The sequence below is a fragment of the Papio anubis genome, chromosome 15 (genome assembly GCF_008728515.1).
Source record: "Papio anubis isolate 15944 chromosome 15, Panubis1.0, whole genome shotgun sequence".
NCBI classification, from domain to species: Eukaryota; Metazoa; Chordata; class Mammalia; order Primates; family Cercopithecidae; genus Papio; species Papio anubis.
Genome location: NC_044990.1, coordinates 78,955,586 through 78,982,707, shown reverse-complemented (window position 1 = coordinate 78,982,707; position 27,122 = coordinate 78,955,586). Strand labels below are relative to the sequence as shown.

General features: G+C 49.5%; 2 protein-coding genes across 6 annotated transcripts in view; one reads left to right on the top strand and one right to left on the bottom strand.

Moving 5' to 3' along the window:
- The window catches only part of GGACT (gamma-glutamylamine cyclotransferase), a 56,868-nt gene extending 35,171 nt beyond the window's left edge, over positions 1 to 21,697 (top strand). The window contains exons 1-3 of one of the 4 annotated variants that reach the window (XM_031655646.1): positions 18,305 to 18,448; positions 18,630 to 18,706; positions 19,384 to 20,447. In XM_031655646.1, coding sequence (XP_031511506.1) covers positions 19,394 to 19,855 — 462 coding nt within the window. In that variant the 5' untranslated portion in view covers positions 18,305 to 18,448; positions 18,630 to 18,706; positions 19,384 to 19,393 and the 3' untranslated portion in view covers positions 19,856 to 20,447. Of the gene's footprint in view, positions 1 to 18,304; positions 18,449 to 18,629; positions 18,707 to 19,383 lie in introns of those variants that run through there. The other 3 variants (XM_031655644.1, XM_003914040.5, XM_009192172.4) reach the window with 3 other exon arrangements.
- Positions 21,540 to 27,122, bottom strand: part of PCCA (propionyl-CoA carboxylase subunit alpha) — a 432,199-nt gene continuing 426,616 nt past the window's right edge. Inside the window, exons 23-24 of one of the 2 annotated variants that reach the window (XM_031655643.1) lie at positions 24,206 to 24,283; positions 21,540 to 21,869 (exon numbers count right to left, since the gene is read on the bottom strand). In XM_031655643.1, coding sequence (XP_031511503.1) covers positions 21,801 to 21,869; positions 24,206 to 24,283 — 147 coding nt within the window. In that variant the 3' untranslated portion in view covers positions 21,540 to 21,800. The remainder of the gene's footprint in view (positions 21,870 to 24,205; positions 24,284 to 27,122) is intronic. The other variant, XM_031655642.1, reaches the window with a different exon arrangement.

Here is a 27,122-nt window from a genome sequence, read left to right as displayed (position 1 = left end):
TACATCTCAGAATGGTAGTGTTTGCTGGGAGAACCAGATAGAGCTTCAGTCTTCTCTTCAACCAAGAACCTCCCCATCTGTTTCTCCTGGTTGACCACAGAGTATGTTGGGGGATGGCGTGTGGATTTTGAATCAAGCCCTGGCTTAAATCCAGCCCATTCCATGTAACAGCTTTGCTGTGTCAGTTAAATAACTCGTCCGAGCCTCAGTTTCCCATGTGTGAGATGGGACAGTAACTCCTGACTTGTCACGGGGCTGTGGGAGGCCCAGTTTGTGAATTCCTCGTTTCCCCAGGAGAGAACAAAATCAGTTCCTGAAGAGCCCCTGACACCCCCCATCCAGTGAATTTTCTTCTTCTCTCCTGGGGAAATGAGAAATTCATAGAGCAAGTTTCCACCAGGCTTTGTCTTCCCGAGAGATCTTGCCTGGACCACACTCGAAGCTTGCCCTGTGCACAGCTGGGAGAAGGGTCAAGGGCCCCTCAGGTGTGGGTAGCTATAGAGCCAGCATGGTCTGGAGGGAGCGTGCCCACAGGGAGCTACCCTGGCCAGGCAGCCCCTCCTTTCCTTCCTGGGTGCTAGGCCAGGGGAGGAGGTATAGCCTACCTCTCTGTACTGGTCTTGCTCCCTCTGAGAGACGGGGACCTGCTCCCTAAGGAATTGCCTTTAGATGGGGGCAGAGGGAAGGGAGAGAAATTCCTTAACCTGAAAATAAGTGAAACATTGTTATAGTAAAACAACGCCAAGTTTGCATGAATTTTAAAGAAAAACCCCGAACATCCAAGGGATGGGAGCAGCTTCTTTGGGCAACTGCGCTCTGTTCCTCAGCCCTCCTCTGCCTGGGCACAGGTACTCCCTGGACAGCACAGCCTGGGGGTCCTGGATTTTAGGGGACCCATTCAAAGGACCAGTAAAGAGTTGAACTTTTTTTTTTTTTTTTTTTTTTTTGAGACGGAGTCTCGCTCTGTCGCCCAGGCTGGAGTGCAGTGGCCGGATCTTAGCTCACTGCAAGCTCCGCCTCCCGGGTTCATGCCATCGGAATAGCTGGGACTACAGGCGCCCGCCACCTCGCCTGGCTAGTTTTTTTTTTTTTTTTTTTTTGTATTTTTTAGTAGAGACGGGGTTTCACCATGTTAGCCAGGATGGTCTCGATCTCCTGACCTCGTGATCCACCCGTCTTGGCCTCCCAAAGTGCTGGGATTACAGGCTTGAGCCACCGCGGCCGGCCAATAGAGTTGAACATTTTTAAGGTGCTGCTTAGCTATTTTGTGGTTACCGAAGCATGGCCCGCTTGGAGAAATCCCTTTTTCCTTTTCTGGGAAGTTCCTGGGAGCCGAGTAAAGTCTGTTAGTACCAGTTCCAGCAGGTGGGAAGAGGCTAGTGGCCTCCTCACCTTGTCACGGGCACTGGTCCCTCCCTGAGAAGGTTTTCTTGGCTTGGACAGCTTAGGGGCAGAGAGGAGAGCATCCTTGGTTTTATCCTCTCTGTTTGTATATACATTATGGGTTTTTTGTTGTTTTTTAATTAAGAAAGTAGTTTTGGATGAGAGAAATGACAACACTTTTATATACCCCTCCCAGAAAAGCCAAATGCCTCACGTGTGAGCTGTTCGATTCGGAAAATGGCTGAGTAAACACGATTTCAACTTCATAACTGAAAGAAAGAACACTGTAAATCGGGGGGAAAACAACTCCATAATGAAAAACAAAGCGGCTGTTCTACTGTTTCTGAAGCAAGTGGATTGGAGAGAGAGCCTCAGCTGGAGGAGCCCCGCTCTCCCTAATAACCACACGGCAGCAGCTGGGGCTTTGCACGTTTTCATGGCGCATTCCGCTGTCTCGGGAGTGGTCCGTGCGTGGGCATTTAAGTGTTTTTTCAAAAGCCAAGTATATACCCAAACGTGCTTTTAAATAATATCCAGGGTCCTGGGATCCACCCCTAACACTGGGGAGACCAAGGAGTTGTAAATCCAAAGACTGGCGTGTTTGGCTGCAGCCTGGCCTGGCTTTCGTCAGCGGTTTCTGGCTATAATGGAGCTTTTAAAAGTGAGGTTTTGTGTGTGTGTGTGAGGGTATAGTGTATAATCGGCGCATCCAGTTTCTTTAGAAGGGCCAGTCCCTCCAGCTCAGTGCCTTTTTCTGGAAGTTTTGGCCTCAGAATTCAGGCTGCCGCCAGCACACAGTGGCTGGCCGTGCGTTTAGGACTCACAGGAGTGTGGCAGATGGGCCCACTCTGTGCATGGGGTGTAGAAGCTCACTCAGGGACAGCCCTGAATTGCCTCCCCCACTCCCTTCTTCCTTGTAGTTCAGTCTTCGCTCTCAGCCATTTTAATTGAATTTAACTTGGGGTAACTATACAAGCACTGAAAGGATTTGAATGCTTTGGGAACAAGATAATTCATACAAAAAACTTAATCAGGCTTAATTTTGAGTTCTATGCTTTTATCTTTAAAAATGTTTTTTTTCAAATGTGTGAAAATGGCATCGTGTGTGTGCGTCCATGTGTGTTGGAGACGAGGTCTCATATCTTTGGGTGCACTGATGTAAGCAATGGACTTTTCTAGAGTTGCTTTCCTTTCCTTTATCTGCCACCTCTGGCAACATGATCTCCAGGTAGTTAGCATCTTTTTGGAGGGTTTAAACTGGTTTTAATAATGTTCTTAGCGAAAGGTGATGCTGAAGCACGCCTGTTATTGCTACCAAAAGGAGTCCTGCCTTACAGAGCCCACTGGAGGCAGAGAGTCTGGCTGGGCCTGGACCCAGCTCCCTGCCGCTGGCACAGCAGACCAGGTGGCTATGATACAACTTGTTGTCCAGTTTTCAGTGACCAGTTGGGTTCCTTTTAGCTCCTGATTTCATGTTTCTGGGCAGTGGGATGTGGGGCCCTGGCTGGCAGTGCCAACCAGCAGCGAGCCCTAGGTGAGGATGGTACCGTGCTGGTTTGGACAGATGTGCAGGTAGGGCCACGTGGGTGGCTGTTTGCTTATTTATCGAGACCGAGTTTCACTCTTGTTGCCCAGGCTGGAGTGCAGTGGCGCAATCTCGGCTCACTGCAACCTCCGCCTCCCAGGTTCAAGCGATTCTCCTGCCTCAGCCTCCCGGAGTAGCTGGGATTACAGGCACCCACCACATCTGGCTAATTTTGTATTTTTAGTAGAGATGGGGCTTCAGCATGTTAGGCTGGTCTCGAACTCCTGACCTCAGGTGATCCACCCGCCTCAGCCTCTCAAAGTGCCGGGATTACAGGCGCGAGCCCTTGCTCCCAGTTCATGGGTGGTGGTTTCTAAGCTATGCTCAGGCTGCACGCATAGTGGAGGTGGCATTCCTAGGGATTTAAATTTGACATCTTGCAGTTGTATTTGGGTGGTTATCTTTGAAAGTATTCTCTGAAATACTTTGACTAATTTATGCTGATGCATCTATTCTGCTCCACGATGTTGGGTGGTGGCCTCCCTGGTCGGCTCTCCTGTGGACCCTGGGTCCCCTGGTGTCCCTGCAGTCTATCCCACCCTGTTGTGGCTTTGCCTTGCTTGGCCTGGGTCAGGCGGGCCTCTTCCTAGATGTTTGACAGGAGTGTGGCTTTGACCTCTGTTTATCAGCTCTCAGTTCTTAAATTTTTTTAATTTTAAATTTTAAGGGCACATGATAATTGTTCATGTTTATGGGGATCTCACTATTTTTGTACCTACTGTGTCCAGTCCCTCTCCAGGGACTTGATCTTCCCAAAGCAACCAGATGGCTAAGCTGCTAAATACAGGGTGCACTGGCCCAGGCCTTGCTAGGCCCCACCTGCATCTTTAATTTCTATTTCTTCACTCTGAAGTAGGTTTAACTTCTTATTCTTATATATTCTCATCCTTCTAGAATACTGTCAGCAAACCTAGAGAAGGAATGACTGTGATATTTTGTAATTGTTTTATGCTTCTTCTAACTCAAAGTTGGATTCTCTACTTCTCACTTAAGAAGGCAAAGCAGTGATATGAAACTATGTTCATCAATACAACCTTAAGATGTTTCTGAAAAACAGAACACTAATGTATATTTTATTCCTGTTTCAAACTCAAAGTATTTCTAGCCCAAAGTTTCCAAATGAAAAGCAGCCATGCTTTAGAAAAATGAACAGCAGAAAGGCACAGGTGGCATTCCCAGGCCTCCCCTGCCTTCTGCCGGAGTTGAAACAATCCAGACCTTTGGGAGCACACAAGGTAGACAGAAAGTTGCCTGCCATCAGCCAGACCTGGGTGTCCTATTTAACAAGCGGAGAGCGGGCTGGGACAAGCCACAGATTCTTGGCTTTTCCCAGCTGCCCGGGGTTTTGCTGCCCCAGGCAGAATAAACATATTTTGAGCAACTGCCAGCGTGTGATTGCTGTACCGTCTTCCAGCAGGCCTGGAAAAATACTCTAAAAGGCAAACCGTTTGCTGTGTTTCTTCGTGGGAACTCACTGCTTAGTCAGCAGCTGGTGTGCATGGGACCCTGGGTGGGCAGAGAAAGCCCTGGTCTCCACCCCAGTGCCCAGGCCTGCAGGGATTACAGCCACCTCATGCTTCCGGGCCTGCTCGACCTTGACCCTACTGCCAGAGGGCTTGTTCTTGTCTTGTTTTATTGACTGTCTCCAGAAAGCAAGTGAGTGTAAGGGAAGCCAGCACAAATCTGTAGAAATGCTTTGGACAGGCTTGGGTGCTTGTGGAAACCCTAAAGATGAGGAGCTTCAGCTTCTGATTTGGGGCTGTGAAGCCTGCTGAGCTCCGACAAGAACGCACACGAGTGACAGTAAGTGCAGACCAGGCCTGCACAGGGCCGGCCTGCCTCCTGTGAGCTCATTCAGTCTTGTTTGTAGGTCACGTTTTTTGAGGTATAATTTACATACAACAAACAAAATCCACAGATTAAGTGCATAGATAGGTCAATGATTTTGACAAATGTATCCCCCATGGAATCACTGCACAATCAGCATAAAGAACATTTCCATTTCCCCAGAGGGTCCTGTGTCCCCGGCAGCGAGTACCCCACCCCCTCTGGTCTGGGTGCTGTCCCTGGAGGTGAGTTTTGCAGGTTCATTGTCTGGCTGTAATGGGGGCTGAAGCTCGCCTGGTGCCATCCTGCCTGTCCTCTCTGCACATCCCGCTTCTTGCTCTGCTCCCCGGCCTGGTCTGAGGGTCTGGAGACCTGGTTGTCTTGTGGGAAGGAAGAGGTGGCAGAGCCAGCACCGAATCCAGGGCCTGTGAATGTGCCCCCAGGGCTGTGTTTGAACCTGTGGGGTTTGAGAGACAAGGAGAACCTGAAAGATTCCTAACAGCCCAGAGGCCCATGGTGCCTCTTTGGGAATCTGGGCTGAGCGGGATGACCCCTTGGCTTCCTGCAGTATTTATGAAGTGCCTACTGCATGCGCCGGGCCATGCCAGATGACATAGTGGGGTGAAAGGAAGAGAAGGCAAGACCTCGCCCTCGAGCTGTGGTTTAGAGGCGTGAGGATGGGCCATGTGACATCCTTGCTCGAAAAGCAAGAAAAGGCGCGGTCGAGGGACCTAGAAGAGGCAGCAGCCCTTTCCTCTGCTGACTTGCAGCTCAGCCTCTCAACTTGGCGTGGAGGGTTTTAGTTGTTAAAAGCTACACGTTATTTTATTACATACTCCATATTTATTTATTTATTCAGAGACAGGGTCTCACTCTGAGGCCCAAGCTGGGTGCAGTGGTGAGATGGCTTACTGCAGTCTCGACTTCCTGGGCTCATGTGATCCTCCCACTTCAGCCTCCCAAAATGCTGGGATTACAGATCTGAGCCATGGCACTCAGTGGCTGACAGACTGAGCCACGGCACCCAGTCTATTTCCTTATTACAGAATTCTCAGCACGGAGCTTTTCATTCATCTTTATATTGTGCAATATCAGTTTTAAGTTTCAGTGCATGTATTCAATGCATTTAACTCGTGAAATCACAGAAATGACAGTTTTCATAACTTACACATGCTTTTTTTTTTTGAGACGGAGTCTCGCTCTTGTCGCCCAGGCTGGAGTGGAGTGGCGCTATCTTGGCTCACTGCAAGCTCCGCCTCCTGGGTTCCCGTCATTCTCCTGCCTCAGCCTCCCAAGTAGCTGGGACTACAGGTGCCTGCCACCACGCCCGGCTAATTTTGTATTTTTAGTAGAGACAGGGTTTCACCATGTTAGCCAGGATGGTCTCGATCTCCAATCCTCATGATCTGCCTGCCTCGGCCTCCTAAAGTGCTGGGATTACAGGCGTGAGCCACCGTACCCATCTATTTAATTCTTATTAAAAAATTAACAGTTTTTCATCTCTTGAGGTGCACATATTCTACCAACACTGTCTGCCATTACCTACTGATAATGGAGGAAAGCGGAGGGGGAAAGGCACTCTGGGTGGCCTAGCAGGTTGCACTGGCTTTCTGTGTCATTTTCCAAGTATGTGGTTGGCTGACGTGCGGGTAGGAAGGGACATTATGGGACCTCTGGTGTCTGAATTCTCTGAACCCTTACTTCCTTCTGCAGGGGGAACAGGTTCTGCTTGCAGTGGGAAGGGCAGCGGCTCACCCAAGCCTCACCCTAATGCCGGAACCCCTACCCCCTGGGTCCACCATGATCCCACGCTCCTGGGCTCTTTGCTCACGGGAGTGCTGTGTTATCCAGCAGGCTTCGCTTCACTTACAAAATACAAAGACAAAATCGAGAATTTCAGGATAGTGGCAGCTTCTCAGTGTCAATTCCATGGCACATGCCAGGCAGGCAGCCCGGGGTGTGCTTAGTAAACCCTGAGGGCACCTTCTAGATTCAGGAGGCCACGGTGGATGTGACCGGAGCCTGGTATGAGGGGCAGCCCAGGCCACTGGCTGCCTGGGACCCTGGAGTGGTTGGGGGCAGTGAGGAGGGTACCCTCCTCCAGGGGCCCTGGAGGTCAAGGAGGAGGTGTGAAGGCTCTGCTACCCTTGCCTGGGTCGCCTTGTTTGTGAGTCACTTCCTCTCTGCCCCAGCTTCCCCATCTGCAAAATGGGGGAGAAGCTGGGAGTGCAGTGACCTCACCATGTGGTTTGGAGCATCAGATGGAGAATGTAAGTGAAGCATTTGGCATGGGGTGGGCATGGAGTCAGGGCTGTCCCTTGGGGGCAGCGTTGATCCCCTGTGAGGCACAGGTAGGTCCGGCAAGTGGAGCCAGGTTCCTGAGGCCGTCCCCGCAGGTTGACGGCATCTCTGGTGTCAGGCCGCTGGCTGCCTGCCCAGCATGTGTTCCTGGCTCTGGCTCCTGCTGCCGGCCTCTGCTGCACCTTCTGAGCGTCCCACCAGGAGGCAGCAGGGGCTGGCAGCACCTCCGGTCCTGCTGCCGCGCCTGGAATTTGGGGCCGTGGCCCTGGCCGGTTTTCCATCCTGCCTGTTTGCATAGAGCTCATTACCTGGCCTGGCATCTTGGGATTTTCCAGCAATTCCTTTCCATACTTGAAGCAGACATGGGGATGCAGGGGACAGTCATGTCTGCATTGTTGGTCACTGAACATTTTAAAGGTGGCAACACAATTGCCTTTAAAGTGATGTGGCATGAAAAAAATCGTTATTTATATTTGGCATGGCCAAAGAGTAAAAACTCAAGGGATGGTTGCTGAGGAGTGTTCAGGGGGCGTGGGGTGGCATCAGGGACCAAGTGTCTGTTTGATTTCACAGACCCGTGAGTGTTCAGTGTCTTGAGCGAACTGTGGAGAGGAGACCCTGGCCTCTGATTTCAAAGGCGCCAGCGTTTTACCGGGGCCTGTGCAGATAATGGGAGAAAGGTGTTTTGCCAGGGACTTTTCCGGGGTATGCAGTGGGGCTGGTGAGGGGTCTGCCTTAGCAGGAAGCCCTTGCCTTTGCTGTAAAGAAACCAGCAAGCGACAAAATGAAAGCATCAAAGAGCCAACAGGATGCGGCCTGAGCCCTCCCTGGCACGTCGCCCCGAGCCGCGCGGGGAAGAGTGACCTTAGGGACCGCCTCACGCGCACAGGCCAGACGCAGGTTCAAAGTTCAAGGCGTTTTGTTTTTTCACCTGTTTCCTACAGTTCTAAGAAACTTCTGAAGAATTAATGTGTAACTATATCAGACACTCAGCGTTTTCTCCAGGGAAAATAATGTTACAATGGGGGGAGGGGAGGGGAAGTGGCTACTTGATGAGACACAAGGTTTCCATAAAATAAGAAAAACCCTCTCTAGGGGAAACGTGCACAACATCGCATGTGCTTCTTACTGTTTCCACTATGTAGAGTGGCTGCGTTTGCTCAGGACTGGCGCAGTGTGTGGCTGCTGGTGGTCACAGAAGGACTAGGGCAGCAGTTGGTGTCCTTGAAACCAGGGTACAGCCGTGATCGCCATGCCCTTTGAGAGTCTGGTGGGCCCAGGATCTGCTGGGGCCAATTTTGACACGAGATGTTGAATGACAAAAGCAAATTAAAGCTCTTTGTCAGGCCATCTTCTGGACCAGGAGTTTATGATTCTGAAACTGCTTCTCCCTGGCCAGTGGCAGGGCCCCTCTGGCAGGGGCCTGAGCTTCATGCTACCCAAGTCCAAATCATTTTACTTTTTTCTAACAAAGTCTTAACTTGCCGAAGGGCAGTATGCATTGTTAGTGGCTTATCATGTGGAGAAAACAGATGCTTTGACATGATGACATACAGATTTTACTAACATTTCCTCCTGTCATGAAATTTTCATATATATTGAGAGGAATATTTTCTTGAGGCATCTTTTTATAAAGGTGGTTTTTATGTTAGAAGCTGGTATTGGCCGGGTGTGGTGGCTCACGCCTGTAACCCCAGCACTTTGGGAGGCTGAAGTGGGTGGATCATAAGGTCAAGAGTTCGAGACCAGCCTGGCCAATATGGTGAAACCCCGTCTCTACTAAAAATACAAAAATTAGCCAGGCGTGGTGGCGGGCATCTATAGTTCCAGCTACTCAGGAGGCTGAGGCAGGAGAATCGCTTGAACCCAGGAGGCGGAGCTTGCAGTGAGCCGAGATCGCACCACTGCACTCCAGCCTGGGCGAGAGAACGAGACTCCGTCTCAAAAAGAAGCCGGTGTCTATTTAAGATCCTTTTGTAAATTAATTTAAGAAGAGTTAAACACTAGCCCTTTCCTTGTTCGGTTCACCTGGTCTGCATATGCATGCTTTTAAATGTGTACCAGGCATATGAGGTGGTTGTGATTTGTAAACTATCATCATAAACTCTTAAATCCTGCCTTTTACACTCTTACCACCAGGTGGCTAAGAAAAAAAAAGCAAGCAAGAAAAAAATCTAACAGTTATACAAAGGAATCGTAATCACTTTCAAGTTCCGCTTTAGTGGTGAAATATGAAACTATAGATGGACTGCATTTCAAGGAGAACTGTTGAATAAGTGACAGGCATTTCAGGCAGTGCCCAGCCAGATGGACAGCTCATGAGTATTCTTATTTTCTCAAATATTGGCAATGGGAAACCAGATTTCACTGAACTAAAGCTTTTGGAGACTCTCTGAGCCTGTTCCACCTCCGTGCTGTCCCCTGGATGTCATGATTGTCCGGGCCAGTTAGGTTTGGGACACAGGTTCAGCTTTGGCCTCTTGGATTTCCAGAATGGAAGATGCTTGAATCCTGACCATAGCAGCAGGCCGCCCTTATCCTTAACACATCAGCATCAGGGAATGACATCTGCAGAGATGTTCAGTGCCCTCAGAATTGGCTGTAGGAACCCCCAAAGTAAAATTCTCCAAACTGACGTTAATGTCTCATGCATGTCTGTCTTTGATTCTATTTATTAACGGTAAGATGCTATAAGGAAATCCATGCACGAGGGATGATGGTGTGGCAGGCTGAAACACACTTTTTAGATTTACTTTTGTGGACTGGATCTGTTAGAGTAAGGCCAGCATCCTAGGGCACAAACTGTGCTCTCCCCGACATTTCCACAGCGTCATGAAGGATGACCTTGTCCCATGAAACAAACCCCACCGTCTCCTTGCTGGTGAGTCAGCGGCTGCTCTGCCTGTCCTGTGCACCCTGGGTCGCTCTTCAGTTCTCTAACTTAATAACTTGGACCGGCAGCCTCTTGGTTGTACACCATTTTATTCTTCATTCGCTTTTCTGATTCAAAGTGAACCTGAGTGCCTTAATCCTCTAAGGGGAATTAATTGCTTGTTTCAGTGCTTAACTCTGATCCTGGCTCAGTCCCCATGGGGACAAGTTTCTTCCTGTTAGGATCTGTGTGTGTTGTTCTAAACACAATCAGAAAGGCAATGAAGTTTTTCTTATGACAGAAGCCAGAAATGCAGGCTATTTTCTTTTCTGTTGCATAAGTAGTGTTCTCTAACTTTATATTATGAAGGATACTATTGAACTCAATATATAAAATGTAGAAAATTTTAGTTGGTCATTCAAGCAGGCTGGATTACTTCCTAGAAATGAAGGTTAACTTATATTGCCTGGTTTTCTTTTACAGAAATAAGCTATTTATCTTTCGCAGAAAACAGTTACTGAACTGATTTTCCAGAGTTGGAATTAACCTTCTATGGCCTAATCACCATCATTTCTATGTAATGTCACCCTCCCAAGCATTTTTCTTGGTTTTGGAAAATCATTAAGGCCACAACCACTACTCGATATGCCTGATGCCTCTCCCAACTTGCAGTGTGTTCATTTTTATTTCTTATGGGGCTTCATTGAGAAGACTATAGCTAGTAGATACCTCTAGATGATCTTGATAAAGGATGGAGTTAGGTGGAGACCTGAGGAGGGAGCAGGATAAGGAAGGGCCAAGGGGAATAAGGAATCCACATTCATCAGGTGCTCATGCCCGCCCGGCACAGTCGGCAGTCAGTGGAGGGTAACTCTTTGGGGTAAATAGGAGGAAACGGAAGCTCAGGGACTTGAAATCACTTCCCCAAAGTCCCAAAGTGCTCAGGGGTGCAGGCAGGAATTCAAGTCAGGCCTGTTGTGGCACAGTGGATTGTTTGATACTTGCCATGTACTGTGTCCCTAAATGCCCGTCTACAGAATTCTGAGGTTGCCTTTCCTGATGCTGGCCCTACAAGGGCTGGGCTCACACTGTGTCTGATGCAACAGGGCTGACTTGGGGGCAATTATTTCACATTAAAGTAGAGACCAAGAGAAATATTTGTTTTAATCCAGAAAAACCTGGATGGCTTGCCTACAGCCGTTTCTAACCATTACTTATTATCTAAGACTCTGACTCCTAACCCTGTGCCATGGGGGAAAAAAAAAACTAGCATGGTGAGAGGGGGCAGGGTTGAAGACACAGTAACATGTGGCTCTCAGAAGGTGGCATCTCCTTCTGCAGTGGCAGTGTCACCTCTCCCAGCCTGGCCCAGGGGCCTGGTGTACCCAAAGAGCAGCCCGACATCCTCCCAGCCAGAATGAATCACAGGCATGTTCTGCTGTGGTTCTGAGAGGCATCTGGCCAGTGTCATAGACTTTTCATGTGTCCTGTTGGTTGTGATCCTCACAGCAGCCCTTGGAGATGGGCTGAATATGAGACAAGAAACAAGACTACAAGGAGATGAGAAGCTCAAAAAACAACAAACAAAACCCGAAGCTAACAGAAGGAAAGAAACAGTAATGGTTAGAGCAGAGATAAACAAGAGAGAGAATTTTAAACAACAGAGAAAATCAATTAAACTAAGAGTTGGCTGTTTGAAAAGACTAACAAAATTGACAGACCTTCAACTTAAATAAAAAGAGAGAAAAGAGCTAAATAACTAAAACCAGAAATGGGCGAGAAAACATTGTGTCCTACAGAACAACACATCTTGCAGAAATAAAAAGACCAAGAGAATATTATGGACAATTATGCCAACAAATTGTCTAACCTAGATGAAATGGACAAATTCCTAGAAAGACACAACCTACCAAGACTCAACAGACCTACAACTAGTAAAGAGACTGAAGCAGCAGTCAAAAATTTCCCCAAAAAGAAAAGCCCAGGACCAGATGGCTTCCCTGGTATATTCTACCAAACATTTACAGAATTCACACCAGTCCTCCTGAAACTCCTCTAAAGAATGAAAAAGAAGGAACTAACCTGATACTAAGGCCAAAGACACTCCAAGAAAGAAAACTACAGACTAATATTCTTGATGAAGATTGATGCCAAAATCCTAAACAACACACTAGCAAACAGAGTTCAACAACACATTGAAAGGATTATATGCAAAGGCCAAGTGGGATTTATTCCTGGAATGCAAGGATGTTTCAATATAAGAAAATCAGTCAGTGTAATACACCACATTAACAGCATGAAGGAAAACACACAGTCACTTCAACTGATACAGAAAAAGCATTTGACAAGATTCAACACAACTTCATGATTAAAACCACTCAACAAAGGAACAGAAGGAAATTACCTCAACCTCATAAAGGCAGTATATGAAAAGCCCACAGCTAACATGATACTCAGTGATGCCAGAATGAAAGCTTTTCTTCTAAGATTAGGAACAAGAAAAGGATGCTGCTTTCATCACTTCTATTGAATATAGTCCTGGGAGTCCTAGCTGGAGCAATCAGGCAAGAAAAAGAAATTTAAAAGGCATCCAAATCGGAGGTAAGAAGTAAAATTAACTCCGTTTGTAAACAATATGGTCCTGTATAGAAAACGTAAAAATTCCACCTTAGAACTTTTAGAATAAGCAAATTCAGCAAAGTTGCAGGAGACAAAATTCATACAAATAATTATTGCATTTTTATATACTTAATAAGCAATCTGAAAAGACAAACTATTCCATTTACAATAGCATCAAAAAGAATAAAATACTTAGGAATAAACTTAACCAAGCAGGCAAGATGTGTGCACTGAAAAGTACAACACATTTCTGAAAGCAATTAAGGAGGACACATAGAAATGGAAAGACATCCCATATTCATGGATTGGAAGGCAATATTGTTAAGATGTCAATGCTACCTAAAGTGATCTACAGATTAATGTAATCCTTTAATGCAGAAAGAGGAAAACCCAATCCAAAAATTTATATGGAAATATCAAAGGACCTTAAATAGACAGTGTGGTCTTGAAAAGAACAGTGTTGGAGGTCTCATACTTCCTGACTTCAAAACTTACCGTAAAGTTACAGTAATCAAAATAGCATGGAACAGCAATTCCTCCTCATCTGTGGTTTTGCTTTCCATGGTTATTGTTTAATGGGTACAAAGTTTCAGTTTCGCAAGATGAAAAGGTGTTGGAGCCCTTTTTCACAACTCAAATATACTTAACATTACTGAACTGAACACTTAAAATAGTTATGATAAATTTTATGTGTATTTTATCACAATTTTTAAAACTCCACAAATTAAAAAAGAAGAAATAGAAGGATTTGGTTTATCAGATAAAATTTAAAACAAGTAGGGAACAAAAGCATAGGGAAGTGTAGGGTCCTTTGCAAACCATCTCTGCCATTGCAGAGCCTGAGTTCTACACCATACTTGACAGGGTCACCTCCCCTGGGCCTTGGGGTCAGTGCAAGTGACAGAGCCAGAAAGGCTCTTGGAGTCCAGCAGACCCAGGTTCAGTTCCTGCTGCGGCCTCTCACCAGCTCCGGGCCAGAGCCCTCATCTTAGTTTCTTCATCTGTTAAATGAAGATAATACCACCTACTTTATCGAGTTGACAGCATTAAATAAACTGAGATGACACAAGCTACTTAGTGCGGGACCCAGTACAACCAGGTAACCTCGGCCGTGCGGTAAGCAAGGTCCCAGAAGTCCTTGCTGGGAATTAGCCCTCTTGAGAAACACCATCCTCCAAGACACTCTTCTCCTACCTCTCTCCTAAGCCTGCTTGTCCACTCTTGGATGAAATGTTTTTCTTCCTTTGCAGTTGAATCCCTGGAATAGTGAAAACAGTGGCCATTACGTGTCAAGCACCTGCTCTGTCCTAGCATCTTACAACTCTATTCTGAAGTCAGTGCTTCTTCCATAGGACTGCTCTCACTTTCCATTTTGCAAGTTCTGAGCCTGGCGGCAGTCTCCCTGCCCGAGTGGATGGTGCTGCCCCCTCTTACTGAGGGAGCGGTTTCTGAGGGAGAGCGCCTGTGCTGTGCAGCTGTCTCCCACAAGGCGCCCTTTGACAAGTCTGTTTTCTGTCTCCCCTCAATGACACTGTGGCTTCATGGAGTCTCACTGCATGCCCAGCGCTTAGCACAGGGCGTCCCCGCACGGCTGCGTTGTTCCCTGCATGGCTGCATTAGGCTTTCCTTTTCCTGCGAGTGCTGCCTCGTCTTTCCTTCCTCTCGTCTCAGCAGCAGGAAGAGCAAGTCCTTTCTCTGCCTCCCCGCTGCCTGGCTCCTTCAGCTATCACCAGCCATCCGCCCTACCCAGCCCGCACTCTGGTGCCACAATTGCTACTTTCCTGGCTTCTTCACAGGGACCTGACATATCCTTGAGTCTCCTATACCTGAAGGAAACCTCCTCGCCATCCTTCTAAGCAAGCAGTTTCTGTCTTGTCATTTCCTTTTGTTTTTTTTTTGTTTTGTTGATTTGAGACGGAGTCTTGCTCTGTCACCCAGGCTGGAGTGCAGTGGCGCGATCTCGGCTCACTGCAAGCTCTGCCTCCCGGGTTCACGCCATTCTCCTGCCTCAGGCTCCCGAGTAGCTGGGACTACAGGTGCCCGCCACCCCGCCCGGCTAATTTTTTTGTATTTTTGGTAGAGACGGGGTTTCACGGTGTTAGCCAGGATGGTCTCGATCTTCTGACCTCGTGATCCACCCGTCTCGGCCTCCCAAAGTGCTGGGATTACAGGCGTGAGCCACCGCGCCTGGCCTGTCTTGTCACTTCCTTTCCGGCTCACGTCAAGTCTCGCAAAGAGGAAGGGGCTAGGGCTGGCAGTACAGCAAGAGAGAAGACAGGGAGGACAGGCTCTGTGTCCAGCTTCCTCCTAAATGCTACTCAAACGACCCACAAGGACAGCGGAGGAAAGCCGGTGACATGCTTCTGGAAGATGGAAAACAGAAGTGAGTGACAGCTGACTTAGCCTGGAGACACCCAAAACTTAAGCTCCTGCACAGTGAGAGGCTGACAAGCAGTCAGCTGAGCAGTGTCTGCAACGCTGGAGGAGTCCAGAACCGAACCGCAGGCCACAGAGGCAAGGACAGGCCAAGACAGGGAAAGGCTGGGAGTGTGCACAAGGTGCAGGAGATGCCACTGCCTCCCCTCACACCTGGCAGAGGACGGTGGGTTCCTTTCTGGAGAGCTTGACAAGAACACCTCCATGCTGGGGACATGGGCCTGAGTGGTGGTGAGGTGGCACCCTGAAAACGAGCATTGAGGGAAAGCCTGCAGAGCTCCCAGCGCCTCTCCCCAGAGCCCCGTGTGAGGCCTGCCACTTTACAGAGCTCAGCCTCACTTCCAAAGAGTGGCTCAGCTTTTCCAGCCAAGATCACATGTGAAGAAAATCTCTTGAAACACAGACACCAAAACAGAGGAAAGAGGGAGTTGGGAGAAATGGAGGCAGTGAAGGGAAGGAAGAAAACGTAAAAAAAAAAAAAAAAAAAAAGGATTGAGCCTGTGAATGAACAAGAAGTTGAAAAAAATATATATATTGGAAATAAATATGATGGCAAAAAAAATTTTAATAGAAGAAATGCAAGATAAAGCAGAATATAAAGACCTGGAGGAAAGGAGTAAATATAAGAGCACTGGAGGCTGAAGTCAGGACCTCCACCGCGGGAATATTGGGAGAGCCAGAAAGAGAACAAAGAGGAAGGAGGGGGAAGAAAATGCCCCTGCAATCCAGGATAAGGAGCATTCAGATGGAAATTCCAGCACAATCAATGAAAACAGAGTCTACATCATCAGAAAATTGTAAGAGCCTCCAGGGAAGACCTCGAGTCACACACAGGGGACCTGGATCACAGCACACTGACTTCTCTTCTGCAAGAACTTGGAAAATTAGAAGACAATGAAGAAATGTCTTTAAAGTTCTGAGGGAAATGATTTCTAGAATCCTCTACCCAGCCACGTTATTACCCAAAAGTGGGAGGGAATACACTTCAGCAAACTGCAACTGTCAGCCCAGCCCGAGGATGGGACAGGAATGAGGGTGGCCTGGATGGCAGCAACAGAGAGCCCAGACTAGCACTGGGCAGGGAGGACCTTCCAGCAGATGGTCAGGACCCAGGTTCTGACCACGCTCTCAGAAAATGTGAGGCTGAATTACAATCCTAGAAACCTAAGCAAAATGCAAAACGAAAAACCAAATTTGAAGCAATTTTGAATTTCAAGAAAAACAAAAAGTTGTCTAAGAAAGGAAATGTAATCAAAGTACACTCTGTGTCTCATCTGAGAGCCATGTTTGCATGGTTCTAATGCCAAAATACATCTGGGTCTGGCCCAAAACTGTGATGAGTCTGTTGGGAGGATGGCAGGATGTGGTAGGAGAGCCAAAGGTCAGGCTTCTACATTGATGGCAGCAGCAGCACACGCTACATGTCAACAGACCACACAGGACCATGTGTGCTGGTAACCCACTGCGGTCTCCGAGGCAGGCTGCTGCTGTGACTTCAGTTTACAGTTGAGGAAGCTGAGGCACAGAGAGGTTATATCATCTGCCTAAAGTCACACAGTTAAAGTCTGTGCTTTAGAACCACTATGCTTACCCACTGTTTGAGTAGAAAAGCAAGATATGATTTAAGACATCAAGAAGTAGCAGTGTAAGTAACAATACGGAGAGAAATGCCAAACAACAGTTAAAAGCCTTAAAAGTGTTGCCTCCAGGGAGTGGAAAGGGGTAAGAAATTTCATTTTTCTTATAAAGCGATCTATTGACATGGACACATGCCATTTTGAAAAACTGGATCAGGGAAAGCCAGGCAGGCAACTGGCTGTGGAGAGCTAGTCTGCAGTGTGCCTACGGCCCTGCCGGGCTGGCTGGTCCTAGATCGCCACCAGCCTGGGACTCGGCTTCCTCACCTGCAGGCGCTGGACTGAACGATTTCCGAGTTCTCTTCTGGCTCTTCACGTTCCAGCAACAAACAAGACCAGTGATTTAGAGAACATGTGTGCTGTAACGACAACCAGACAGAGTGATGCGACAGACTAAGTAGGCCCTGCCTACTACTCCTGCCCCTCCAGGTCAGGCGCTGGCGGGGGCAGGAGCCACCCAGATGAGGGGAGAGAGGGTGCAGGAGTTGAGGTGGGAGAGTTGAGTCTGCAGCACGAGATTAACAAGGACCCTCTGGGTGGTGCACTGGGGACAGACCCCAGGGGAACAAAGAAGACGGGGAGGCAGGCAGGCATTGGGGGAGGAGAACAGGGTGGGAGACGTGGCAGGAAAGTGCTGATGAGTCTCGCTGGGGGCTGCTGGGATGTAGGTGAGGGGAGGGATGTGAGTCCTTCCAAATGCTGAGTCCCCAAGGCAGCTGCACAGCGGGGTCCAGACCGTCATTGCCCCCGAGGTGCTCGTCTTTTGGGATGGCAGCCGCTTCCATCCAGTGCCCTCTCCAGACACCAGCGCTGCTCTCAGCCGGTGCCTTTTGTCATTTTCTCGTACACCCCCGCTCAGTTTCCCCAGCAGCTGAGTCCTGGCAATTTCAGGCCTGAGCACTTGCCTCTTCTCTACCCTCAGCACCGTGCTACCCCAGGCTCTCCTTAATTCATCTCAACTTTCCTATCCCAGCATGTCCCCAGGTCTAATCTGTGTCCCCACCCTGGCTAGGGTGTCCCAGGACTATCACATTGCCAGGCCCACAGGGCACACATATCTGGCTAGCCTCGTGTTTTTCCCACGGCCACACCTTTCCTAGGGCAATGTGCCTGAAATCTGGGGAACACTGATGTCGCACAGGCTGGTGACAGAACCAAGAGGCAGCAGACATGCCTCTTGAGCAAAACTAAGGCCTAGAGCCCCCCAGAGCAGCTCTTGTTTGCTGAGAAGAAAACAAGTCCCATGAGTTCAGTGTGACTTCTTCAGGGTCTACTTGTCCACAATTGGTGGCAAATGCCAGTGTCCAGGGCCATTTCTGGCGGGTCACGAGCCACTGCTGGTACCTGGACAGCTGCATTTCTTGTCTTCCTGCACCTGCAGTCCCGTCTGCAAAGCCCATCTCAAGGAGTCGCCTCACAGGCTGACACCTCATGGCAGGGGCACACAGGGCAACGGAGGGAGGGGCAGGAAGAGCAGCCCCCACCCCTGTAATACTCATTTCCATTTTTGTTTGAGTCACTTTTAGGCAAATCACTTCTGTCCTTATGTAACAGTCTGTGGCCCAGACCCAGGCAAGTAGTAAATATTTACCTTCACGCTGGAGCCAAGATCGCTGCGGGGAGTCCCACGAAGCACCACTGCCCTCTAAGACCTTGGAAAGGGAAACAGCAGAAGGTGTGGGTGCGGGTGCTGGAGCTCCGCTGGGTCACACGGCCAGCACCCGAGTGGGAACTCAGAGCTGAAACCTGGATTCTCACTGCAGCTGGATAACAGGTGTTTACAAAAGTGTATGTATTTTTTTGGCTTATTTCTAATTTTAATAGTTATTGGCAATTTTCAAAGTCCTTTAAGAAACATTGAAAATTGCTCAAGAAAATGGCAGTTCTGCAGGGCTCAGGTAGCAGGGCAGGCTGTTGAGACAGGTTTGACAGACTGTCCTAATAAAAGGAGTGCCTTTTCCCAGAACAGCAGCTCTAGAGGGCGGCCACCTCGCCTGGAACCTCCGCAACTTCCGCACCCACCGCACAAGGGCTGAGAACAGTGAGGTAGGGGCTGTGCTGGGCTCAAGAACAGGGGCAGTTGCTCACCTGGACAGGGTGTGTCTGGGAGGCCCGTGCTAGGACCGGGACAGGGCGTCTTCTGGCCTTGAGCTGCTACGATGGGGGTAGGGGTTGGGAGGGGTGGAGGCTGGTGCCCTCGGAGTTGGGGAGGCTCCGCCGTCAGCAGGTCAGGACTGTGTTCCTGGGAGGAGGTGGCCTGTGCAGGCGAGGCAGGGTTGCCGCTGCAGGGCTGAGGAGTATCAGTCCATCCAGGTGGCGCGGGGAGGCTAAGGGCGCGGTCCTCCTGCCTAGAACGCAGGTGTCCTGTCTGCTACAGACACATCAAGGAAGTCGCCAATGTGTGCCCCTTTCTCTAGCCTAGGGATTGGCAAACGACACCATGTCCACAGGTTAGAGCCGACCTGGTGCCCGTTTGTGAACAGCCCACAAGCTAGGAATGGCTTTGACATGTTTAAATGGCCGAAAGTCAAACTATCTCATCGTGTGTGAACACTGTAGGCCATTCTCATCTGCGTGGGAAAGTAACGCCTTATCTGAGCACAGCCAGGCCCATTCACGTGGTACGGGCTGTGACCCGCAGAGGGGAGCGGCCCCAGTGCAGGCTCTCAGGGCGGGAGCCGGGGCCCCAGGTGCTGACCTGTGGCTTCCCTTCTTCCCCGCAGCTCTGCCCGGATGGCCCTCGTCTTCCTGTACGGCACCTTGAAGCGGGGTCAGCCCAACCACAGGGTCCTGTGGGACGGCGCCCACGGCTCCGCAGCCTTTCGGGCGCGCGGCCGCACGCTGGACCCCTACCCGCTGGTGATCGCGGGGGAGCACAACATCCCGTGGCTGCTGCACCTGCCTGGCTCGGGGCGCCGCGTGGAGGGTGAGGTCTACACGGTAGATGAGCGGATGCTGCGCTTCCTGGACGACTTCGAGAGTTGCCCGGCCCTGTACCAGCGCACGGCGTTGCGGGTACAGCTGCTGGAGGAGGGGGCCCCGGGCGCGGAGGAGCCGCCGGCGCCCACTACGGTGCAGTGCTTCGTGTACAGCAGGGCCACCTTCCCGCCGGAGTGGGCCCAGCTCCCGCACTACGACAGCTACGACTCCGAGGGGCCGCACGGGCTGCGCTACAACCCCAGGGAGAACAGATGAGGGGGGCAGGCAGGGTGGGCCTACGCCTGAGAGCCCTGGGGCTCCAAGATGTGCCCAGCCCATGCTGGGTGAAGGCCGAAGCAGAACAGGGCCTTTTCCAAGGAATCAGCGGGAGAAGGAACCAATCTTTCACTGGCAGCTGATTTTACAAATAATGTTGACACACAAATAGCAAGGTAGTTCCCTCCCATCTTTCCACCTGGTAGGAAAAATTCATGATTTTAATACCCCTAAATGACATTTAGAGAACTCATGTTATGCCTAATTCTTCTGCTCTTCTTCCTTGTGTTTTTTGTTTGCTCAGCTTTGAGCTCAAGATAATATTTAGGATCAATGTAAAGACTTGGTGTTGCAGCTAGATTTCAGCAGCCCTATTACACTGATTCTGGCCTGTAGCCCCTGAGAAAAGCTGATTTCACACGGCTGGGTAGAATTTGTAAAGAAGGTCCACAGGGCAAGCATGCTGTATATCAGAGTGTGTACAGCACCATTCTTCATAATTTTCAGATCAAGCTTCATAGCAGATATTAAAGATTATTTAAATTTGAAGTTGATGTTTTGGGAAATCAAATATAAAAGTGTTGGTACTGTGTTTGACCACCACTTCTTTGGTATACTTACTTGGTAGAAGGTTCTCTACATTCTGATCTAGCAAAATAATGAACACCCACTTGCTGGTAGACACAGCTGAGCGTCCAGACTTCAAGTGCAAGTTTATCTCAGCCCAGATCTCAGCAGCCAGGCCCGGTCCCTGCCCCCTGAAGGGAGAGCATTTGGGGGTGGTCCTTTCAGAGAAGAGCCAACGCATTAGTAATTTGTTCTTTAGGCCTGACAGAAGCTTAGCTTCCAAATACAAACAGCACTTAAAATAATTTTAGCAAGGCACGAAGTACCAATTACTACCCACCTCCATCTGATAATAATTGTCAGCATCGATTCAACTCGATGCACGGCTCTTTGCTTCTGCTTCCCAGCAAAGTCTGAAATGTATTCCAAGAATTTCAGAACCAAATGAAAATGCAGCTGCTGTGATCCTTAGTAACCTCGTTCTCTGTTGGGAGAGCTCACTTACTCTTCAACTTAATGGTAGACTGTGATTGCTAACTGCATCTGGCACAAAAACATGATCATTATTTTTAGCTTCTTTTGCTTAATTGGAAACTTGCTTCACAAAAAACACAAAAAGGCTAGGAGGGGTCTCAGCTGATGAGTTTGTGGCAGCCCTGTGCTTGACGGGGTGGGTGACGCAGCCCAAGCTTCCTGCGACTGCCCTGGCTTGTGCAACGGGGAACGGACCAGGCAGCGCGCTCATCCTCAAAGTAGTGCAGACAGCACCCCCGGCCAACATGGAAGCTTCAAGGTGACCTCCAGGAAGGTGACCTCCAGGCGGTCAGCCATCAACACTACACCCACATAGAGACACAGCAGGAAAGGGATTGCCAAAATCTGCATTTGCAGTCTCCCATCCTTAGGAAGTTAGGAAAATCAGCACCAGGAGTGAGGGCCTCACTTCCAGAAGTAAGGCAATCAGATGAAAAAATGGCAAGTGCTAATTTAATAAAGCAAGGCAAGTAACTGACATTTATATCAATCTTTTAAAAGGATCACAAAGAAATGCTGGTAGTCTACTGGCAGAGGCTGTCGCCTATGTGTACACTGTCTTCAAAGAAAGGGCAAACTAATATTTAGACAAATGCTCAGTTTGATTGATTTAATTTTGATACTAGGAAATCTCACAGAAGTACAAATCATATGTACAAGTATTTATATCTGAAAATTTCCATTGGTGATTTTTTGGCAGATACTGGTCTTGACTCTGGAATAAATGACGACGTAAACGTAGCTGCACAGGGGTGTTCCTGTAAAATGCTTGAATCAATTGTGTGTGAAAGCATCACACAAATGGCTAATTAAATTGGGTGATGACTGAAAGGTTATAAATCCTTCATTCCAGCTCCACGAGCAGATCCCCTTCTCCAACTGTGTCTCCAGCTTGACAGTGCACAGATTTCACCTTGAATTTTAAAAAATGCAGGGGGAGGGGAGAGTAAGAATTAGTAACCAGAACCAGGAGGCAGCAGGCTCCTAATCCATTTCTAGAAATGCACAGTCCTGCAGGCCCAGCAGCACAGGCACACGCCACCCCACCGAAGCCCAGCTAAGGGACCCTGGTGAACAGGGGGGCGCCATGGTGGCTGTGGCTCACCCCTCCCTCTCCCGTCTCCTCTGTCCTCGGCACCCTCACAGTGGCTGGTCTGAGGGCTGCTCTCCGGGGCACTTGTGCACTCTGGCTCCTCGCGCTGGGCACCCTCAGGTCTAGGCGGGCTCTTCACTGCCTGGTGAGTTCTAACCCCTAGCCTCCCTCTCTATGGTTTCAGGTTGTGGAAATGTTCTCTGAGAATTAATGGAACATTTAGTGTAAAAGAAAACAAAGGAACAACACACACGACAGTCAGATCAGCCGCTGAGTAAGAGGAGGACCTCCCTAGCCTGGGCGGCACCTTCCTTCTGAAGGGAAATGGAGTCCTTGGCAGGTGGGGCTGTGCGGTCGTCCTTTCCGGCACCATGGGTGTGTGGAACTGTGCCTTTTTGTCCTACCGGTTTCAGTCAATCTTTATCAAGTTTTGCTTTCCCAAATTTGCGTTCTGACTTAAAATTAGCAAGGAGGGGGTTAAGGTGGGGAAGAGACAGTCATTTGACTTCTTGGAGGCTCTTGCTTGGGCCTGAAAATGAACAATGGGCTAGAACTAATCGGCCACTGCAGACGCTACTTGGACTGAAGAGGCTGCTTTCCACGATGCTCCTGCCTCCATTTAGCAGCCCTACTAGAGGACGCAGCGTTAGTGATGCTGCGACGACCAGAGTAGAGAATCTGTTTCCTTTGTGAACTTTTTCTCTGGGAGGAAAAGTGGCCTCGCAGGTAGGAACCAGGGCCTGCTACTTTGCACAGGGGCTTCGGGCCACTTCTGCTCTTCCTGGCTGGATTGGAACTGAGAGGCCTGGGGATGGGGAGAGGTGAACAGAATGCACAAGGCTGCTCCAAGCAGGAGGGCCGAGGGAGACCTAGGCCACGAGGACAGGAAACCCACTAACACATGGCACCACACCTCTTCAGGGAACTGAGGCCAAGTTCATTTCTGCATTAGCACCTCAGACCCGCAGCACAGGGCCCTTGGCATGCGGTGGACACACGTTCTCGGTCCCCCACAACTAGGCCAAGTTCTCATCACAATGGATGTCATGACGCTAGGGCAGCACAAATGTTAAATCCCAAAGAACGGATACAAATTTTTATACGAACAGAAACCAACATTTTCTTGTTCACTTTTTAAAAAAAGTAATTTAGAAAGAATTCCTTAAAATACCAAATCATGCCATTCTACTCTCCATGCCCCACCAACACGGGGCAGCCGTCTACACCCCTCCAGACTGGCTGGCTGGGCTCAGGAGCCCCTGGCATCCACCTGGGCCTCTGTTCTCCCAGCCGGGACCAGGCATGACATCCCCGCTGCCCCTTCTCTGAGAATCCGTTTCATTGCCTTCTGCAGTGACAGACCATGAGACAGAGGTTGTGTCTCTCTCTGATGCAAACCTGGTTATGAACTGATGGATCTCTCTTTGCACCTGATGTCCCCAAGGCACGGCCACATGCAAAACACGGCCAGCCTTGCGCTTCCGATCATGCTCCACCATGCAGACACTTCCAAACCAGAACAGCCCTCAGAAAGGGACCTTTTACCCACTAATGGCATCTTTTTAGTCTTTTTAGTCACAGGAAGAATAATGAAGTTATTGCTTAAAAGGACTTTTCTGTTTTCTTCAAGAAAAAAAAATACACTTGAGTTTCACTATTAATGAATTTCAGTACTAATATTCTTTTTTTCTCCCTAAATAATTAAGTCCCACATGTACATGGGGTTTCGGCTCCTCTTGATCTGCAACTGAATTGTTCTCTTTGTAGAGAAATTGTCTTGAAGAGTTACATTAATTTTTGCAATCTGTAAAACCGTTTCCTGCTGTGTCACCTAAGTCTCAGATAACTAACTGCCTCCAAGACAGATGTAAACATTAAAAATTAAAGACCCCTTAATTTGAAAGACATTAAGGTGAAGAACAATTGTTCTCTGACTACCTGAACATAATGCACAGAGTTTTTTGGAAGGCACGCTCTCCACGAGGCAGGGACGCATCAGGGCAGAAAGGCAAAAGCTCCCAATCCTAATGTCCTCTGTAGGAGCGAGAGGGAGAGGGTGCCTCTGTGGCCCTTTCCAGCCAAACCACCCACGATTCAAAGGTGGGTGTTCCTCCATCACAAGGCCAGCCTGGGCTGATGGGGACTTGGGGACTTACCGTGCCAGTTTTCCCAGCTGTCATACTATTCTGCATTTTCATGGCTTCAATCACACAAATTTCTTGACCTTCTGCTACCTGGAAACAAATTTTAAAAAGGGCAAAAGTTTTAAAAGCATTCTAATTTTGCAATAACGCTTAGGAATGAAGCCATTAAGAAATTCTTTGTCAAATGCCCCAAAATATGTGCCTATGAACAGCAGCAACAATCTCTAATTAGTTTCCTATTCCAAGCTCATCTTTAGGAACAGTAAAGAAACACCATTCTCTCTCTCATAAAGTCCTTGTTGGAAAAAAAATCCCTGGCCCTGGAGAACTGGGGGCCCTGGCTGTGGGGCCTACCCTGGGGATCTCTGAGTCTAGCTCTGCCACTAACAGAGCTGCTGGGAAATGGGAATGTTTTCCACTTGCCTGAAATGTCCAGAATAGGCAAATCTCTACAGACAGACTCAAGGTTGCCTGGGGTTGAAGAGGGAAGGGGAGTCACTGCTGAAGGGTACAGGGTTTCTTTCGAGATAACAAGTGTTCCAAAATTGATTGTGGTGACAGCTACAGAAGTCTGAATTGACTGAAACCACTGAATTGTACATTTTAACATCTCAGTATAGCTGTTACCCCAAAAAAAAAAAAAAAGCCCCACCAAATACACACATTTCTGTCTACAGTCCTGGGGAGCTGGGAACAGCTCAGGCCTGGCGCCATGAGGACCACTGGTCCCATCCTCTGCAAGACACAGCGGGTACCCACGAGTACCCACAACGAGGCACAAGGCAGCTTCCGGAAAGCCCCTCCCGACACGGGAATGACTTCCAGAGCTATACGCTCTCCACGCTAGGAGACTGGGAGCGCCCACGGGCCCTTGCTCAGACTGCGTTCAGAGCTTGCCTTTCATTCTGCGGGGAAGCCAGGCTGAGCTGGGTGTAAGCCCACTGGGGTTAAGCCCGAGGCTTCCCTGCAGGAGTTAGCTGCAGCTGAAAACCATGCTGTGCGCTCACTCCGCTCTGCCTAGATGGGTCAGCATCCTGAGCCGGCCAGGTTTTTCTTCTGCTTTTGTGAAAAAGGGCCTCCCAGTCTTTGAAACGGGCAAGTCCAAGTTCCTAGGGCAATGGCTATGTGGGATGGGTAGGTGTCCTGGCATGGGGCTCCTGGCCCTTCACACCACTGTGGCCGTATTCGTCCAATGCCGCAGAAGCGCCTAGAGAATGTTCTTTCCTGAAATCCCCAGATGATCTCCAAGTCCCCCTCTGGGCCCCCCGTATGGCACAAGCTGTCCTGCTGGCACTCTGGAGCGCCCGAGCCCGATGTACTCTTTTCCTCTGCTGTTCAGGTGGTGGGCTGCTTTTTCCTGGCACAGAAATATAGGAAGAGAGACGATGCCAAGGCTTCGGCGCTGGCATGGAGGAGACACCGCGCTGAGGAGCTGGGCCTGGAAGCACTGCCCGCGCTGCCCTTTTTGATTCATTTTCACCTGGCATCTGCATTCCAGGGAGAGCAAAGAGTCGGCCTCGAAGGCTGTTTGCAGGGCTCAGGAGGGGTGGCGCAGAGACAATGCAGTCGCTCCCTCCAGTCGGCATTTTAGAGCCTTTTTTCTCTCTTCAAAGGCAGGCAGAGACCAGGGAAGCCAGGAGCAAGTCCGGTTCACTGCAGCGCACCTGCCAGCCAGCTCCACACAGGGGACCCTGGAAGCTTGGCTGTGTCCTCTTAGAAGCTGGACTCACTGCGATCGACTCTGACCCAGGACTGAGCACTCAGGCAACAGGACTGGGGGCTCTCTGGGAAATGGATCCGAGACTCAACAGAACATAGTAGAAATGCCATCCAAAAATGAGGAATCCACCCTCCCGCTCTGGGCACCGTGCTCTCTCCAGGTGGAGGAGCTCCCTGGGGACTGCATGCCGGCCTCCCACACACCCACCCAGCCCTTCCTCTGCAGGCATCTGAGGGCCCAGGACTGGCCAGAGCCCCGTCCCCCCGCCATGCACACTGGCTTCACATGGGTGGCACAGCCCCTGCCCTCTCTGCCAGCAGGTATGCCCTTCTGCCACTCGTCCCCTCCCATCCCATTGCTCAGAATCTGCGGGCCAGACAGGCAGACAGCTCCTGCTTCTGTTTTACAGGATCTTCAAAGTGAGCGAGTTAGCAACTAAACTGCAAATATGAAGAAATGCGGCCTGGGGATTTCCAAAGGTCACGCCAGGGGCAAAGGCCAATCTGACCCCGTTACAGCTCTACTCTGGGCTCTGCCAGGGCCTGGGAGCAAGCGGGTGGTGGACAGGAGCTTAAGGAGCTCTGCTGTGGCTGCCACTGACCATCTTTCTGACTGGCTCTGTGCTTCTAATGTGGGCAGTTTGCAAAGAGGTAACGCACAGGTAACCCCAAGTGCTGGGTCCCCAACTGTTCATCAGAATAAAACCTCGGATTTAGCCTGAGACAATGAGGAAAAGGGGGGAGGCCTGAAATTCAAACAGTCCTTCCCTCTGATTGTGAGAGTCCGGCAATTCAATTCAAAGGACTTTAGAAAAAGCGTGTCCCCACTGAAGCGATCCCACCTTCTGCCCCATCCAAGCACAGCACCGAATCATAGAATTAGATCCTCCCTGCTCCATCCACCTTTCACTCCGGTTTCCCTCCCTAGCTCCTCTCACGGTGCCTACTAGTCTACTTAGATTATTTAGCTCTATCTAATCTATCATCTGTTTTAGAGAATCTCGGTCTGTCGCCCAGGCTGGAGTGCAGTGGCACGATCTCAGCTCACTGCAACCTCCACCCCCCAGGTTCAAGCGATTCTCCTGCCTGAGCCTCCTGAGTAGCTGGAATTATAGGCATGCACCACCACACCCAGCTAATTTTTGTATTTTTAGTACAGATAGGGTATCACCACTTTGGCCAGGCTGGTCTCAAACTCCTGACCTCAAGT